This window comes from Sciurus carolinensis, chromosome 11 (assembly GCF_902686445.1).
Source record: "Sciurus carolinensis chromosome 11, mSciCar1.2, whole genome shotgun sequence".
Classification (NCBI taxonomy): Eukaryota; Metazoa; Chordata; class Mammalia; order Rodentia; family Sciuridae; genus Sciurus; species Sciurus carolinensis.
Window position 1 is genome coordinate 97,141,496 of NC_062223.1, and position 19,672 is coordinate 97,161,167.

General features: G+C 37.3%; 1 protein-coding gene across 1 annotated transcript in view; it reads right to left on the bottom strand.

The window, feature by feature from the left end:
- Positions 1–673: 673 nt before the first annotated feature.
- Positions 674–19,672, bottom strand: part of Maml2 (mastermind like transcriptional coactivator 2) — a 330,060-nt gene continuing 311,061 nt past the window's right edge. The window contains exons 3-5 of the mRNA XM_047519552.1: positions 10,064–10,267; positions 4,358–4,469; positions 674–4,022 (exon numbers count right to left, since the gene is read on the bottom strand). Of these exons, the coding sequence (XP_047375508.1) occupies positions 3,007–4,022; positions 4,358–4,469; positions 10,064–10,267 (1,332 nt within the window). The 3' untranslated portion in view covers positions 674–3,006. The remainder of the gene's footprint in view (positions 4,023–4,357; positions 4,470–10,063; positions 10,268–19,672) is intronic.

Sequence of the window (19,672 nt, forward strand, 5' to 3'; positions counted from 1 at the left end):
TTTAGCTAGTACTAGAAGCTTCCTACAGAATAAATTTGTAAGTATCCGTTACTATTTATAGTTCTTAGAACTTTATGGGATGCGGTAACAATACCATTGGTGACTGGAAAGTATGACTTCATATATGAAAACCACCTTTGAATTTTTTAAACTATTTTTTACACATGGAATTACATACAATACAAAGTATTTGCTTTACAAGTAGAAATCTTTACAGTTATTGGTTAAGTTACAGTAATGCAGGTAATATTAGTGCGTTCACTTAGAACAGAGTTATTTATCTTCAGGGCTTAACACAAAACCAAGAATGAATTATTTGCTTAAATTGCTTTCTGGTCTTTGAACTTCAAAAAAGGAAGAAAAATTACTTCTACTACTTGTATAATATGTCAAGATGATAAACAATGCCAACAATTAAGTAGTCTGGTATTTCTATAAATGGAAGATTGTATTCCAACAGTTCTTAAGTTGTAAATCCTAAGGTTCTCACTAAATATGTCTATCAAATTGTCATTATCTCAGCTTTCAGGAAAATTGCGTCATCTTTGGTAATATGCTGCCAACAAACAGAAACTATAGATTACACCGTTTTTTTTCCAAAGAATCCTGTATTTTAATGAATAGCTGAATAAATAGACATTAATTATGAAATTCACATTAAGATAGAAGAAAATCCAAACATTCTGATTGCTTTATCTCTTAAATTTGATAGCTACTACAAAACATACTATTATGTTAGGGTAAAAATAAACTGAATCACGGAGTATAACTGGGAAGTGCTGGCAGATATATACAGAAACATGGAGGAGCAATGAAATAAAAGTGTTCATATGTACAATATTTTTCCTTTCTTTTTGCATGGAGAAACACTGTTTTATAAAATGAGAAAACACACAGTAGACCACATGCAACAAGGACGAATACAATGTGCACAGCAGAATAATCAAATAAGACGCAAGAACTATGGGTTTAATAAAGAATTTGGGAGCAGAAAAAAAGGAAAGGATTGAAACCTGGAATGCTTTCTTATTAAGGTTTCAGAATATAAATTTGTCTAACAAGCCTCTTGATAGTTTTCAAAGGTTCCCACTTGACCACCTATGGTTTAAGTGTAGCGCTAAAAATAAACCATATTATTGTACAAAACTTTGTATATTAGCATACAAAAGGTAACAATTTACTTTTTGTATAAAATATAACCTTTCGATAGTATATTTATTTCACATATGTATAAATATAACCCAAAGTATATGTTTTAAGTATTTCTACCAAAATATTCTTTACAAAAGTTTACAAAACAAATCATTTATTTATATTTACAAATTAGCACAGAAAATAATCTGGGCCAGTGATGTTGGTATTGTATAAACAAAGGAGAGTGCCTCTAGACATTTTTAAAGACTGGGAGAGGGCTTTGCAGAACTTTGAAAATGTATTCTTTCAATGCCAGGCATGGTGGTGCACACCTGTAATCCCAGCTACTTGGGGGACTGAGAAAGGAGGATCACAAGTTCAAGGCCAGTCTGGGCAATATGGCAGGACCCATTTAAAAAAATGTGTTCATTTTGAACAGATATTTAAAGACTTGGTTTTTAAATGACTTTAATTAAAGTACATTTGGTATTTGAATATATTAGTGTATAACTAAAAGGCTGGCAAAAACTTTGCTCCTCTGTAATGAGGATATTTTTCATCCATCCCAAATCTGCACATCTTCCTCACTTTCTAGCTCATCTGTGTATGGGTACTGAGATCAAATTACTCAATAAAATCTTTGTTTGATATAGTACTCAGCCCTGAGGGATAAAACCTAGATATGAAAGGCCTATGCAGCATGTGGCAAGGAATTATCACATCAGGGATAGAATGAATAGGCCACCACTAATGTACTATATCCTATTCAGCTATTCCCCCAATCAAAATAATGTTTTCTCTTTCAATTATGCTTTCCTCCAAACTCTGTGAAGTAGATATGTACCCACTCATACCAGCTATTCCTGTTTCTGTTACCTCCAATCAAAACTGGATACTTTCTAATCTCAGTTGTTTTTATCTCCAACTTCCTTTTCTTACAAACCATTCTCTAGTCATCAAAATAAGTATGGAAGACAAGACTCAATTTTATTCACCTTGGGAACAAACCAATGGGCATTAATCATAATAAATAATACATCAGGTTGTTTCTGGTCAAAGAAATCTCCTTTATGGAAAGGTCCAGTGTTGGTTTTTTAAAAATGAAATCTGATGCAGACAGGTGTGCACCGTATGATCAGGATGAATCTTAGCTGTATCTAAAACTTGGTAGGGAATGGATTCAGATGGTGTGGAAGCCAACATCAGGTTGTACAGCCCTTCATTCCTATTTCATTACTAGACACAACATCCCACTGAAGTATAGAGTATGTGGGACAATTGCAAAAGTGAGGGACAAATCTAGAAAAGAAATTCTGTCATTAGCTGAATGTTTTCTAGGCTCTGGCTTTCCCTCACTTAGGACACCATTCAGTTACTCCATAACTCTATGGAGTTCAACCTATCCTGCAAGATTTAGGAAAATTAAATGAAAAGACAGTGGAAAAATTAAACCACACATATCTATTAGAGCAAATTAAGGAATCTGTTGCTTGTTGCTTGGAACTAGTACCTCCTCATGACACAGGGTTTAAACAGCTACAAGTTCTATTACTTTTCTTTCAGGGAGAAAAGGAGCTTGGGAGGTCTATTTTACACAATTAATTACACATTAACATCACAGTTCTATTTGGATAAATTGGATAACATGTCCTAGAGTTCAGACGGGGAAAAAGATCCCAATGTTTTACTTTCAGGTTTCAGATTTTAAAAAAGAATTTGGACCAACATGTTCACCACTACAATTACTCTCTGCTTTCTGTTTTTAAGTCACAATATCTTCACGTAATCCATGTGGAAGTCAAAAGTTTGGCTTTCCAGCATCCTTGTAAAATTCTGCCTTTTAGTGCTTCAAGTTTGTCTGCCCTTTCTCCTTCAGGAGTTGTTTCCCAAGATTTCATCAAGATTGATGTCTTTCATCCAGTCATCATTGCCGGGCTCTGTCTTCAATAACGAATCTATGAAATCAGCATCACTGTTTAGGGCAGGACCCATGTTATCAGTCTGTTGTCCGAGGAAGTCAAAAGCCAAGTCACTACTATGGTCAGTTCCTTGAAAAGCCCTGGAACTTTGGTTGGATGAAGGAAAAGTGTTGGGCGTCAGAGATGGTGGCTGGCTTAAGCCTGTCCTTGACTGACTTAACCCTGTCCCTGACTGGTTCAAGTTAGACAAAATCTGTGTGCTTAGCTGATTGGGTCTGAGATTCAGACCCCTGAGTGCACCCATGGTTTGCCCATTTAATGCTTGGTTCATTTGGTTCATGGGTCTCATTTGCACTGCTGGTGTTAACTGGTTAGGAGGAGCCACTGCCCTCTGGGAGAATTGCTGGCTGCCCACTGCCTGCTGCAGTGACTGGTTAGGGGTATAGTTTGCAGGGGTACCTGTCGGGAAGCGGACTCCTGTGGACTTCAGAGCTTCCTGCTGTTTGGTTGTTGCTTCTGGAGAAGCCCAGTTTGGTGCTGCTGTGCTGGATGTGATCATTACGTTGGATGTTCTCTGGGTTGGCATGCTTGCAATATTGTGGGTTAAATTTGGTCTCAATTGTTGGGAATTGCTAACAGATCCAGCTCCAAAAGTGGCCACATTGTTATTGTTATTTGGCCCTAAGGTAGATGACCGTGGCATAAGAGGGTTGTTTTGATTTGCTATGAGTTGATTGGGATTTCTCTGTTGGGTCATTTGATTCATTCCTGAAGTGACACTGAATGTGCCAGGCTGATTACAAGGCAGATTTCCATACATCCCGATGTTCTGAACTGCTGTAGATAATGATGGCATTCTTGTCCCATGGGCAGTAGACATGAGGCTGGAATTGGGAGTTAAAATGGTGTGTGTTGAAACTGGGTTTGTCAAAGCCTGGTTAGAGTTCAGATTCACTGTGGATGAGCCACCTGAGAAAGAGAAAAGAATTAGATCCACTCATATCAGGAGATTATCTCCTTCTTTATAGCAATTTGCAAGACCTTACCACCTCTGAAACTGATTTTAGGTACAAGAACAATTTAAGAGAAATAATCATTAGACATATTATGTAAAAGGAATAAGACATCTTTGGGGAGGAATATCACCCTGAGTCATTCCTTGGTTCAGAGTTTACACATTACAGAAAGAGCACTGAAATAGAGTGGCTCTATCTCATAGATAGTGGGGAAAGGAGGAGACAGTGAAAACTGAAGTTTTCTTCTTTTCACAGCTATGATTTTGACTAGTTTTTAAAAACACTTACCAGAGTACTGAGAAGCTGGTTGGAGATTGCCAACGTTTCTTCTTTGGTCTTTGTAATCTGGGGGTGGTCTTGTCAAATGTCGGTTTATCTGATCTTGTGGAGCAATTTTCTCCTTGAAAACACAAATGAAAACATATTAATTTGTATCATCACTTTTTCACTTATGAAATTTTTGTGCTATTGAAAAAAGTAAGAATGTAAGAACAATTTTGCAGTCTGGGCTACAAATTATGACCTTATTTAGTAGTGCTCATTCTGAAACAAATCTTTTCAATTTCAATAAACTTCCTGCATGGAAATGTCATTTTTTCTCCATAACAGTCAACATGTGTTTTGTGTCTAGTAACTACTCTCATTTCCATTATTTTGCAATTAGATTTCAATAAGAACTAAAGTTTTGAGACAGCATTTCTAGTTTTATGTTGTAGCATGCCTGATACGCTTTGGTATCTATAAATGACTCAGATAAGACAGAGTTTGGAAAGTCTAAGAGTAGGGTTGCCAGATAAAATATTGAACACCCTGGCATTCTGTATTTTTATTTGCCAAATCAGGTAACCCTAGACAAGAAGAAATATCAGGAGATAACCTATCAGGTACTGGTATAGGTACTAGAGGCCCTTTTTTGAACCCTCATAATTAATTCTCCAAGGTAAGTGTGGATTATTCTCACTTAAAAAAAAAAAAGGAAATGGAAGCTTTATTAGGTCAAGTAACTTACCCACAGTTACATAGTGTAGAAGAGAGGCCAAAACTTAAGACTTTTTCCTGCCACATAATACAAGGGTCCCTTGATACTCTGGTTCTCAGTGTCTCATTCTAACAGCATAGAATGTTGCCAGGCTACAGGCTTTTCTTCTTTTCTGGAACCAGACACCTTTAGATCTTTGGAATAGGTGAGTTTGGGACATGTTATGGTTTACACTGAGGTGTCCCCCCCAAAGCTCCTCTGTTAATACAGTGATATTCAATGGTAAAATGGCAATGAGAACTGTAACCTAATCAGTCCATCCTAGTTTGAATGGACTGACCCAGTGGTAACTGTAGGCAGTAGGGGTATGGGTGTAGGAGGTGGGTCACTAGGGAGGTGCCCTGGAAGGGTTCACTTTCCCTGCTGCCCCTTCCCTCCAGCCCATCCCCTCTGTGCTTCCTGGCTGCCAAGAAGTGAGCAGCACTCTTTGCCACACCCTTCTGCAAAAATGTTCTGCCTCACTTTGGGCCCAGAGCAACGGACTCAGCCAACCATCAACTAAGCCTCTGGAAACTGAGCCAAAATAAACTTTTCCTTCTCTAAGGTCTTCTTGTCAGGTATTTGAGTGACAGTGACTCAAAGCTGACTAACACAGGAGGTAAAGAGAGAATATTTCTTGACATTCTTTTATATTGTCAATTACCTTCAAAGACCGCCAGGAATATACCTGTTGGATTTGTTACTCATTGCAGCAAGGAAAAACACACATCCTGGAGAACCATGGGGTGTCTCAGTAGGAGTACATGTTGGAAAGAACCCACTATAGGATTTGTACTTTGGGTGATTTAGGGAAAGCCTCAGAGGGAATTTTTTTTTTTTTCTATATTGGAAAGTGTCAGAAAGTGACATTGACTGTATGACTGAGTAAAGAAGTAGTTATTTAGTAAGGGAAGGGGATGTGTGGTATTTTGTGGGTTACACAATGATCTTCTTTGTGTCTGTTTTTAGACAAAATTATGAAGTAGCCTTATTTTGTCTCACTTTATCATGGTATCAGAGTAACTGTCTGAGGTTGATATTTTGTAAGATTGTTTATGTTCAACAGAGAACAAAATGAGTTGGCTCTGAATGTCATTTCAGTTTGGGACCTCAAGGGCTGCTTTTTTTCTTTCTTAGCATGGATCAGGAAACTTTTGGAATTGCTTCATGGCAATTTTGTATGTACTCCAAAGCAACCTCCATTTTCAAAGGTAAAAATAAATGGCATAGGTAGAAACAGAACAGTATAATTATAGAAAAGTCAATAAATAGAAAAAACAACAACAACCTTGTAATAGATGAGTCAATTAACTGGAAGCCAAATGTGCTCTGCCTAACTTAGAACTCACTTCAACCATGTGTTTCTCAGTTTCCCATCAAATTCCAAACCTTTGGAGTAGAAAAAGTCTGCTATAAAGTGGGGGGAAGGTCCTTAAGACGACAACAAATTGAGTCATTTCTTGTTTCTAAGAAAGAAACTTGAAAGACAGAGTTTTTTGGACATCAAGTAACTCATATAAAACACAAATCTGATGAGCTAAGTGTAAATGAATCAGAAACATATGGATTACATTTCATTTAAGCATGGGTTTACAAATTAAGGGAAAAAGTGGTTGGTGAAACTCTTTTTGGTTTTGCCCAAAACCTAAATGTTTAAAAAAACAGCTTGAGATATTCCATGAACCCAAATGTGGTGATGTGCAATGATCCCTGTTGTAAACTATTGTGTAAACTGACAGTTTTGAATTTTAAGCCAAGCATGGGGCTTTCTGAATTTTTTTATTTTCCAAAAAGCATCTTTCTTAGAGATTTAGGTGTTTCTACTATTTATATTAAAGATGAGAGGATGTATGTGCATATGGGCATGCATGTATGTGTATGAGAGAGGGATTTATGCCCTTGATTTCCCATAATAGACTAGGTTTCAAACCTGGATGTAGTTTTATGTATCTTTAAGCTAATTATTGACATTTCTTTTACTCTCTCCAAGGGCTCAGTTGTTGTTAAAAGCGTTAACATAAACCTCTTTGAAACCTGAGTTTCAGTTTTCACTTGGAAACCACTTTTCCACAAATGAGGTAGATCTAATGGGCCTTGCTCACAGATATTACCTGGAATTGCCATCCCATTGCTTCGTGCAGAAGGGTAGTGAAGCCTAGACTTTAATGCTGAATGGAGACAGCTACATTTTTGCAAGAGAATGACAGACCCATCCTAGGCAAGTGTAAACTCAAGGCCATCTCTGAAGTTACTAATAAGAAATTTAGTTTTTCAGTTAATTTCTCATGACAACTGACTTTCTTTTACCCAAAACCCTAAGATATAAATCATTTATATATATATATACATATCTGTCTTGCTTTAGTTTCCCCATCTGTAAAAATGTGAGATGTGGACACCCCTCACACTCCTATTTTAAGGATAATCCTTTAATTTTGGAAAAACTCAGCATGGTATCTGGCACACAGTAGGTGTACAATACGTGTCAGTAATGACGAAGTTCATTGTAATAGGAGCTACTCATTTCTTTGTGCTTCATTGATGGGAGAATAGAGAGTAACAGACTTTCATGAGAAAATGTCTCAATTTAGGTGTCTATCTAGTCTTGCCAACTGACTGCAAAGGACTACAAAGCATATGCTAATGTAAAGTGGTATCAAAGACTGTTTCTTCCTGGATATGCTAAAAAGCACAGGCACCCTCAATGGTGTTCACACAAAGCGAAAAGTGAATGGTTTATAAAAATCACAAAAAGTGCAACCTCATTCTCATGCATCTCCCACAGCTTATGCCACTGCCCTTTGCACCTGTCCCAGTGTGACTCAACAGGGACTTGGTGAGAGGCCAGGGCCAGACCCAGACCCTCATGGAATGTGTATGCTACCACTTTCTTGTCTTTGAGTCAGAGCTGAAAATCCAGAAATTCAACCTCTGCATGTCATCAGATTAGTAGTACTGATGGGAATAATAAAATCGTACCCAGGCAACTCAATTTTAGGCAGAAGATTTTCTCTTCTGCCTTTGTTTCGAAGCTCTTTAGTTTATAAAGATAAAAGAAAAGGAGGAAGAGGAGAGAACAGATGGGAAGACTGGCATTTCCAAAACTATAATTTGTAGAAGAAACCAGTTGAATCACTTTGTGATCCAGTCAGTGACTCTCCTGTGCCTTATACATTAGGGTAATACTCAAGGTCACCTGTAAATTTATTTCTTACTACTTCTTATTCATCATCAAATACATTTATTTCTCACTATTTCTCCCAATATGTTCTGGATCCCCAACTTATTCTATTTATCATTCTTTAAAAAACTTATGTGATTTTAATATTATTATTTATACTTTTATTTATACAGTACATACTTCATAATGAAGTCTTAATCTAACAACAAATATATAACCAGGCTGTGCCTTTTTGTCTTTGGGTCACCCTTCACCTGGAATGGTAGATCCCACCGACTCTCTATGGCAGAATGCTATAGTTTTTCAAAGTCAAAGTCAAATTTTACCTTCTCTGGGAAATTATCTTCAATTTTTTTCAGGCTGAATTTAATCTTTATCTCCATTATATTTTCTCTTCCTATGTCTATACCTTTGCTATAATGCAAATCTGAACCTAGTACTTCTTGTTTTAAGTCCTTAAAATCCTCTCCATTTTTTTCATACAATGTAAATTCTGGTTTATCAAGCTCTGTCCTGAGGTCTCTGATCTCTAGCTTACTTGCCCATCACATCCATACACTTGTGCATGTTCTATACAATGTATTATGTGCTATCCTTTATTGTCTTTGTCTTTGAAAATGCTGTTTTTTGGGTTGGAACAACTCCCTAGTCCTCCTCCCTTCTCCCACTGTACCTTCAGATCTTCAGTAGACATAACTTCCTCTAAGAAATCATTTCTAGTAGTTTTCACAGCATAGATTTGATCCAGGAATTCCAATGGCCTATTTACCTGACATCCCAATGGGCTGTAGGTTATTCTGGGAGCAGAGAGGGGGCTCTTTCTTCTTTATGGTTGTACCTTCACTTAAATTAATATTTACTGAATAATTATAGTATTTATAACACCCTGCGTTTCTGACTCTTACTACAAAGCTCTGTGAGTATAAAGTTATATGATTTAATTTTTCTCTTTTTTTTTCAGTGCTAGTGATTGATCCTATTGCCTCACATACTTCAAGCAAGTACTCTACTGCTGAGTTATAGACCCAGCCCTTATTTTTCTCTTTTCTTTCTACCTTAATTTTGTTATCCTGGAGATGTATAATTATGTCCCTTTCTTATTTCATTTGGTCAAATAGTTTGAAGGAAAAGAATAAAACTATTGTAGATGGGCCTCTGTTTTTAGGAGGCAGGAAGAGATTGGATCAGATGTTTTTATTTATATCTGAGGAAAAAGAGGTATAGTCAGATAAATATTGAAACTGAGTTTATGCTTAGGTAGTGTTTGAGAAACATGACTTTTCCTTTCTTAAAAGGCCATACAAGTGTGGCAAAAATAGGAATTATATTTCAATTTTCTTAAAAAACACCTTCCATTCTGAGATTCTGTGTTTCAGAAGTCAGATCATAGTTTTGAAACTACATATTGGATTTTAAAACTGCTTTTGAAACATTTATCTCTAAAATCAGTTTGGATGTGAGTTGATTAAAATTCTGTTCACTATTTCTGCCCCTTGGGGCTGGGGAACAATAGTGGTTTCTTTTGCCCATGTTAGTCATTCTAGGCATTCCTATACTGGGCAGAGTGAGTGAGCCATGGTGCTGTGCATTCCAAGTGTCCAGCAGCTGGAAAATCAATTTTTTTTTTCCCCTGCAATACTTTAAACATATAGAGTTAGCCTCCCTTATAGCCAGGACACCCTATTGCTGTTACAGAAGTAGGCACAGAGAAAAGGGTAGCAAACAGAAATGGAAAAGAATGACCTCCTTCTGTTGGACCAAATATGTGCATTAGAAGTTAGGAAAAAAGTTTTACCACATCAACCAGCATCTGCTGCTGGAGGAGAAGCTGCTGTTTCTGCTCCATGATCTGCCTCTGTAGAGTCTGTTTCTTTCCCATCAATTGCTGATTCAACAGTGATTGCTGGGAGTTCATGTAACCACTTCCAGTGTTTGGATTTGAGCAGGGGTTGGGACTTGGACTGGGGCCTGTGTTCTGGCCTACCACAGAGTGTTGATCCTAAAGAAGAGAAAGGAGGGGAAAGCTACTGTGAATTAAAAGAAGAAAAATATAGCAAAAAGATCATGAACTTAGATTCCAAACATTTTTCATCCTGTTAAAGATCAACCATGCTTAATGGGTTGGAGATCAGAGAATTTCTTTTTAAATATAGAAGTACCTGCATATCACAACAACCAAAGCAGGTAGGTTAATGACATCAGGGCCCTGGATCAGCTCCCATGTGCCTCTGATGGTGCAGCCTCCACATTCCAGAAAGTGTTTGTGAAACCTCAAAGAAAAGTACCATAAAACATACGGCAAGCCTTTCAGTTTCTTGGGAACAAACCATCATAGAGTAATAAGTACTTCCTTTTCCCTAGAATTAGCACTTATTATTGCTGATCTGGCAATGAAAATTATGTTTGAAGACATATATTCAACAATTTAATGACCATTTTGGATAGAAGGTTTTCTGTGACATGAAGGCCTGTGAACTACTGTTTTTCAAACACTTTGAAATTTGGAAATAATTTCACTTTTAAGGCATTTGTTAATTTCACTCCCTAGTCAATAACTCAGGAATCTCAGGGCATTATCCAGCAGAACACCTAACCCACTGAAGATAAGAAAGTATTGATTAAAATCTCACATTGAATATCAAATAAGATTAGATATTGGTGAATGGCCATTCTAATTTGAGGAATTTGCCAGTGCATAGGCACTGACAGCTCAGGACCCCACAGTGTAGAAAGTTAAACCCAGTCAAGTATTCTCATTAATTCCCAATTAGGTGTTTAAGATTAAGCTGAACACTTGTGGGGTTAAAAAAGACGAGAAAACATAGCTCTTACCTTTGAGAACTTATCACCTATGTAAGGAATAAAACACGTGTGTATATAAATATGAAAAATTATGGAAGCAAACTTTAGATTATATAAACACAAAGATCCCTAGACTTTGATGACAATCATCTGAGAAGCAGGTTATAATGCAGATGCCCTGGCTTGCTTGCACCAACCCAATCTGTTCATGGAGGCTTCCCTCAGGGCTGAGTACCCTTAGGTTCAACAGTGGAAGGGAGTATGTTGGGGGGGAAAAACAAAATAGCAGGAACAGGGTGGGGAGTTCCTCCTCACCAGTTTGTTCAAAATAATCAGATCCATCTGTGGAGTACATCTTCTGAGGCTCTTAAGGAGTCAACCTCTAATAACTTTACATCCCCTTAACAAGTCAGTTCTTCCGGCATTAAATCCATCATGAACCTTGGAAAAGATTTTGTGTGTCTGACAAACCAACAGGAATATGGACATGGAGACAGCACTTGAGAATCACTAACAGAATGGTAGTAGAGGAAGATCTATGAGTTGAATGTCTTGGAGGGTAAGTGAAAGAGAAAATACACGAAGGATTGAGGGTAGAGCCTTTCAGTCCACCCAGACCAAGGAGAGTGAAACAAAGCCTGTGACAGGGAGAAAGAGGCAGGTCAGAGAAGTGTAAATGTGGTGGTGGAAGACATTAAGGTTAGAGAGAATATATAGGAGACAGTTTTTGGCCCTCCACACTCTATTGCAACCAAAATAGAAATCTGCTCTTTTCTATGACGTCATTTGGAGTTTTACATAAGACTTTGGAAAGAGGATTTCATGTTTAAAAAAAAATGGCTGACAAACATAGGGAAATTCAAAGGACTTTCCAGACTTCTTTGAATAGTCACATAATGGACGAATGCATGAGCTCTGGAGACTGGGCCTCCTTGGTTGTGACACTTATTAGTTGTGTAGTCTGGCAGAAGTTAGTTCATCTCTGTAAGCTTCCATTTCCTTATCTGTAAAATGGGAACAGTGATGGTACTGACTCCTTTCAGTTCCTGGAAGAATTAGGGTTGATAATCCAATGCCTAGCACACAGTAAGCACTCAATAATGACAGCTGCTCATAACGGTTAATGTTACTTCAACACAGAGGAGCTATAAATCCGTTTTTGTTTGTGTTTTCCTTGTGAAGCAAAGGAGACAGGCCTTGCAGATTGCTGAAAGCTGTTCTGTGTCAGCTTTATTAGAAATGGAGAGCTCTCAGTTCAGTTGCAGGTTATGATTATGAGCCATCAATGGAGTCAGGGAATTACCTTCATTCTCCTACTTGGAGATGTAAAGAAATGGACTGTTTGTTGGGGTGAGCTTCTTTCACCTGGATTATGGGACAGCTCAGGAATCCAACACTTTGTTCTTTGTTATGCTCATTTTTTTTAAACATCTGACTATTTTTTCATAGAGTAACCAATATACTGTGACTTTGTTTCCTCATTTGTAAAATGAAGGTAATTATATTAATGACATAAAATTAGGCCAGGTAAAATTTAGAAGAGTGCCAGGAATATAAAACTTAACCTGATAACACATGTTCTTAAAACAAATTCTCCTTATATGTTTTAATTTTAACTATCAATATTTTGCCTATTTACTTGTTTTTGTATTTTTTTGTTTTTATATTATAGGACTGGTTTAGAGGCCATTGTTCTTGTGAAAGAGCTCACACTGTAAGGTATATTTGGATTGAAGATGTGAGCTGGCAAATCCCTAATATGTTTTAAACACAGGTTGGCCCTTTGGCTTTCCAGTTGGCCATAGTCTCCACTACTTCATATAGTCACCTGTCTTCCTCATTTCTCTTATGTCCCTGGCTTATGTAGGCCATTGGAGTTAAGATCCACAGTTTACAAGTTATGTAGAAAGATAATATATACCCCACACCAAACATACATATTCACCCAAAGTTGTGATAGTAGGAAGTGATGCCTAATAATTTTCATTGGGTAATATGAAACCTACTAGTACTTTAGGATTAAGATGCAGATCACCTAATACCCAGTCTAGTTACCCATGTACCTGTTAATCCATTAATGAATTTGACAAATTTGCTCAATGTCTACTATGTGCCAGGAAGTTTTCTACTTCCTAGAGATTAAAAAAGTATTTAGAAATGGCAATAAAACCATGAGAAAGAAAAGAGGTGGACAGAGTTTCCAATGGCAGAATGGGTGAACTTCAAAATGGTTTTCAGAGAAATCTGGAAAACCACCCTTCTCCAAGATTTTAAAAAGATTTGTGTGTGTGCCAAGAAAATGTAGTTATGTGTCTTTCTCTCTCTAATCAAACAGATGGACTGTGCTAAATTTAGTTTCATTCCTTCACAATACCAAATGATATTCTAGGACCTTTTCCCTAGAGTCCAAAGGGTTCTCTAAATATAAAACTTGTGAGGGGGTGAAGAGAGGTTCACTGGTATGGAGGAAAGAATAAGAGATAAATGCTCTTTTGGAGTTTTGTAGATTTTTAAACCTTTGGCTTCTAGTTCATGGACCCTGCCTTGTACTCTTCTATATACATTCTTTCAGTTGATGATTGAAGTAATATTTTGCTGCTGTCACATTTTTTTTGCTCTTATGTTAGCCGTGAAACACAAAACAACTCCTTCGCAGACTCACTGTCATTGCCAAGATGTTGTGCAAACTTTAGTACATAAAATATTTTGAAAGAAAAATATGCTCCAATGCATTGGCTCTGGTATTCATACTCAGCTTCAATCTTTGCCTTAAACTCAGTCATGTAGAACTTGAGATCACAGAAATCATTCTGTTTCTCCCCTAACACATATTCTCCTGAAGGGCATGTGAAGGTCATGGTAAAAAGGGCACATCCTTAACCTGTAAATGACAGTGTATGTGTGTGATTGTGGATGAATTTATGCTATTCCCATTAATGTGCTCTTATATATATATATTTTTTTTCCCTAGAGAAATGAGTTAAAGACTGATTTGTCAGCAAGTAACACCCATATGAGTGTTTCATTTTGTGTTTTTTCCTGTTTTTACTATAAAATTGCAGTACTTAATATTTACCTACAAATTAGGTTTTTGATCCCATTCTCCTGGGATTTCATATTAATTTACATTTAATATTTATTTATAATGATTCATATGTTTGTGATAGTGTGTACATATTTTGAGATTTTTAAAGTCCTTTTGCAATGTTAATTAAGTCACTGAGATAGGGTAACATGCCAGTGCTTAAAAATGGTTCAATTTCTTGATCTTTGTTTTCCTCCAGCACAGAACTGCTAGACCAAGGAAATCACACTTCTGTATTCTACCAATAATCAACCTGTCTTCAGACTTATGAACTTCTCTCTACTTTTATTCATTCATTCATTCATCGGATGTTTATTGAGCATCTACTATGTATCATGCATTCTTCTAGGCCTTGAGGATAAAGCAGCAAAGAGACCAAAATGACTTTTCATGAATTTAAAACAAGCAAAATTTTTATGAATTTTAGAATCAGAACCTCTTAGTAGGATAAATCCATTTTTCCAAATGCCACCCCAATCAAGAAGGGTTTGAGATCACAGTTAAGCATTTCTCTGACTCTACACAACTGATCCTGCATTTACTCTAAGGTCCACTTTTGAGCATGCTCTTCTTTCTCTAAGGTTTTAGGTCTTTTGTCAGCATCTCACTACTCTGCCTCAAACCACTACATATTTCGTTACCCAATTTCTGCTCTTTCACTTCAAGAATATTTAAAAATTATCCCAAATCAGTAGTGAAGAGCTCATAATAAATTCATGTACATATTTTTTAGAAGTCTCCATCCTAGTCTATCATTTAAGAAGAACTCAGATATTCTTGATGGAGTCAAGAATTTAGAACATTCTAAAGAACTATGGATTCATACTCTATATAGACACTAAATAAAGCCTCTATCTGTTCATCCTCCTGCCCATCTATCTATCTATCCTATCCACCCATTTGTCCACTGGTCAGTCAGCCTCTATCTATATGTATCTGTCTATCTATCTATCTATCTATCTATCTATCTATCTATCTATCTATCTATCTATCTCTTTGTCTAGTTCAAATTCAAAAGCAGCATTCCCTTTTATCACATTCCTAACAAGTAACCATTCAATCTCTTACATTACAGAAACATTCTTGGTGTATTATTCAAAATGCTTTTCAGAGTTTCAAGCTATTGTTATTAATAGAATGAAGAAAATGCTAAATACAGACCTTAGGATACAATGTGTTCCATTCATTCATTAAGTAAACAAATAAACAAACATATCAACTGACTATAACATATGTGCCAGACATTTTGCTAGTTACTAGAGAAGTCAAGATAATTTGATCTTACAAGGCTTTCACCTCCAAGGAGAACAAATTGTCACACTTTAAATTGTGGATGGTGCTGTACCATGGCAACAAATTCTGTGACTACTAGAAAAGCCCGCTACTTGCCTATGCTTTTGAGATTTTTTGTTTTGTTTGTTTTTGAGACAGGGTCTCACTAAGTTTCCCAGGCTGGCCTTGAACTTGGGATCCTCCTGCCTCAGCCTCCTAGGTAGTGGGGATTATAGGCATGTGCTGCCAGGTCCAGCTCACTTTTAAGTTTTCTAACTGTACTACTGATGGGCAATTTATTTTCCAGAATGGTCTTACAGATATTAGCAGACCATCTGGTAAATCATCTGTATGATAAATAAACCTTTTAGCTGAAGACAATCAAAACAATCTCATAAACAGGTGGCATGTATATTGATGATTTATGTTTATTAGAAGCTGGGTGCATGTTTTAAAGTATGGTAAATCTGGCAAAAGGATCCTTTCCCACATTTGTCACTTCATCATTTTAACCCTCTTTCCATGGGTCACCAAGGAAGTACTAACCCAATGAGGTTGCAAACTGTCTATAAATCTCTAGAAAATTAGGGGATATTTGAATTCTTAATGTCAACCCTTGTACTCTCTCTAATTGTGTTTCACCAAAGAGAATTTGAAGAACTTTTGAAAGAAGTCAAAATTTAAAAATTAAGAACAAATTCTACTTCCCCAACCCAGCCAGCTGGTGCATCTAATTGAACATTTCTAGCATAAATATTTAAAGAAATGGTATATATGAAGAAAATCTTGTAAATCTCAGTAACAAACAGTGGAGGAGAGGTTGGTTACTGGGTCATACTTTGACAGAGTATCTCTGTAAATCATGGTCAGTAAGTGAGAGATCTTTTAAAAAGATGTTAACTAATAAAATTCTGGGATTACCTCTTTCATTGCAATGCAGTGCAAGGGCTCTGTCAGACAGGGCTGATTTCAGCAAAAGGTAAAATGAAGTGCAATTACACATCTCCTGTTTTGTTGAAGTATACTGAAACATTAGGACTTATTGAATTCACTCAATTTCACTGCTAAAACAGTTTTGTGGGCTGAAGAGTGACACAGTAACTTTCACAAAGAAATCAAAGTTTTGGGGCAGGTATTGTTCTCTTACCATTAAAAAAATTCTAAAAAATATTTGTGTCATTCTAGGCATCTGGGTAACATGGTTGTTTCTCTTAACTTATTTAGAAGTTGGATATTTAGCAATTTTTCCTCCCACAAAAATGAAATAATGTGAGTTACTTGAGATTTTGGCATGGAATGACTGCCTTTTCTTTTTCTTGGCTTCTAGAGCTAGGCATCTGCAATTTGCAAAACAAATTCGAGATAAAGTACCCAGCTGGGCAAGTCTGTACAGTGGACCTCACATACTGGTTTGCTGTTCAATCAATCTTTCCTTTCCCTCCCTTCTTTCTTTCCCTCTTTTCCTCTTCTTTCCCTGTTTCAAGGAACTAACTGCTCAATTGTTCCTCCAGGCTATTCATCTTCTGAGCTGTCTGCTGATAAAGCCATTTACTTATCTCTGGCCTGAGAAACAAGCTGCCTTAACTGTTCCATTCCCTCCAAGCTGGCAGGCCTGCTCACTTCTTTCTTTGCTTGTGGCATGGAGGGTGAGGTAACTGTGGGTGGCTAAAATAATTGAACATTCCTTGTCTGACACTACAACAATGACAACAACAAGAATGATGACAACAAAACAATTCATCAGGAAATCATCCAGGAAACCGCCTGCAAACAGAAGGACTGAAGGGATAAGACACTCCCGCCCTTGGCTTGCCAGGTCTGCCAATCTCCTATTTCAAGGGTCAGCAGGCAATGACATGATGCGCCAATTCCCCCTGCCACCGTTTTTCAGTAAATAAAATTTTACTGCAACTTGGCTGTTCATGCTCATTTACATATTGTCTGTGGCTGCTCTCACACTGCAACAACAGAGCCAAAGAGTTGTGGCAGAACCTTACAACTCACAAAGCGTGAAACGTTTACTACCTGAACCTTTACAGGAACTGTTAGCTGACCCTTGTTCTATTTAGCTATATTGGCCAGGGAATAGTAGATATTTTTATATGTCATATTAAATTTAAAATATATATACCTTATGGAAAGTACCTAGCAATTCCTGGAAGTAACCGGCAAATTGGGAATCAGAAATATTTACAACGAGATCTGTTTATAATGGCCGCCCAATCCAGCAGTCACCACAGGTTGTGGGCACTAAAAAGCAACTTACAGATCCTTCACCCAACTTCTTTCTACAGATGACGCTTTGCTGAGAAAGGTTAAGGAATTGACATGAACATGGTCAAACACCTAACTGACATGTGAAGAACATATATCCACATCCAAGAAGATGCATTTGGGAGAAATAAACAGAAAAAAAAATTATTTGCTTGAAAGAAGTATATGTAGCCTGTCTGATAGAACAGGATCTGTAAGAGTGAGGGATCAGGTAGGGGAGATGCTGAAAGGTGGGGTTTGGAAACACAGAAAAGTGTATTTGCTTTCATATTTTTCTTGGTCCTTTGCCATTGTGAACAGTAGCTGCATTTTCCTTCTGCCCAAGAAGGCGTTTTTTTTTTTTTTTTTTTTTTTTTCATTTGCTCATCAGGGAAATTCTGATTGTATGTTTGTAATCTGTTTGGTTGAACGATTAGAATGAATTTTATGGTCACTATAGAGTTCATCCTTCAGATGTTACTCAATTTTCAAGTCACCAGGACACTGCGTCTATTCTTAGCCTCTGGGGTGGACACTTATTATGGATTGGCACAGAGACCAGTTCCATGAGTGAGGAAGCAGCACTGGGGTGGGAGAGCAGCCAGGAACAAAACGTCAGTGGGTCAGGGTGGAGTGGCAAGAGTTTGGTAACTCGGGGGAAGGAATGAGAAATTACTCTTAAAAGAGAAATTCTTCAACTTCAGAAGGGCTCTTTGTGGCAGACCTGAACTTTTTGCTCTGTAAGTTGACTTCAGCTTTCTGCCCCTAAGAGCAGTGGTTTCTGAACTTCTCTGTGCATCACAGTGCCTTCTGAGGACATCACCAAGCTGTGGATTCTGCTTTCCTCTCATCCCCCTAAACACACGTACGTCTAGGGATTTTGTCTAACAATTTCAGGAAGTTTACAAAGTCTCTAAACATCATTGACCATCATAGTCCAACACCACCCCCACTCATTAAAGGTTAGTGTTCATGAAAGTAACGAAATGACGTTCCTTGGAGTACCTCCGCTACACCACGCTTGAAACCATCCATACTTTCAAGAAGCAGAAAAGCGAGAGAGAATTTCCTGTTTTGAGGCATATGGGGTGAAAATACTGCCTCTTTTCAAAGGCAACTGGAAAACCAAAGAAAAAGGGAAAGGAGAAGTTGAGCATCAATGCTAAAGCCAATGATTTTAAACGGGTGTGCCACCTTGAAGGGGCCCTTGGCACAAAGGATGTTTCAGGAAGGGCTAGTGGGAGATGATGAGATCATGAAGTGGACCACCACAATGACAGTGATGTCCGTCTGTCTGTTGCAAGGCAAGAAGGCACACAGAAGGCCTCCCATTCCTAATACTTACCATTTCTTGAAAGTTATGGTGCAAGGCCATATGTTGAAGGCTTGGCATTTATTATCTGATTTAATCCCTATAATAATTCTGTTTTGATTATTATTCACATTTTAAGGATGAGGAGATAAAAGTTAAGAAATGTATCTTTTTTTTTTTTACATGCATGTGTTTAAAATGCAAAGTGTATTAAAGGTGACTGGGCTTAATAAATAAGGTAATAGGCAAAATCCTCTGTTCTAAAAGCACAATTTGAGTAGGTTGGCAGCAATAATGAAAAGTGAATTCTAGGATCAGCCATACCTGGGTGTAAATCCCAACTCAGCTTTTTTCCACATTGTGTGGGGATAATAATACCTCCAACGGTGATTTTTAAGAACAAATAGCCTACAATAAGTGAAGCACTTAGTATAGTGGTGTTTGGTATGCAGTTGACTTAAAATAAATGTTAACATCCCTGCTTATGCTAATATGACATTTGCTGAGCATCATGTGTGTATATATGGCTAAATAATGTATAATTTCTGATCATCATGTAGTGAGGATAGTATGTAGTTTATAATAGTCCCAGCAACAAACCAACAAGCAATAATTACTCAGAGATGTGCCTGAGAAGGCACTTGAATTTAGTAGTGGCTCAGTATTATCATCACTGCTTC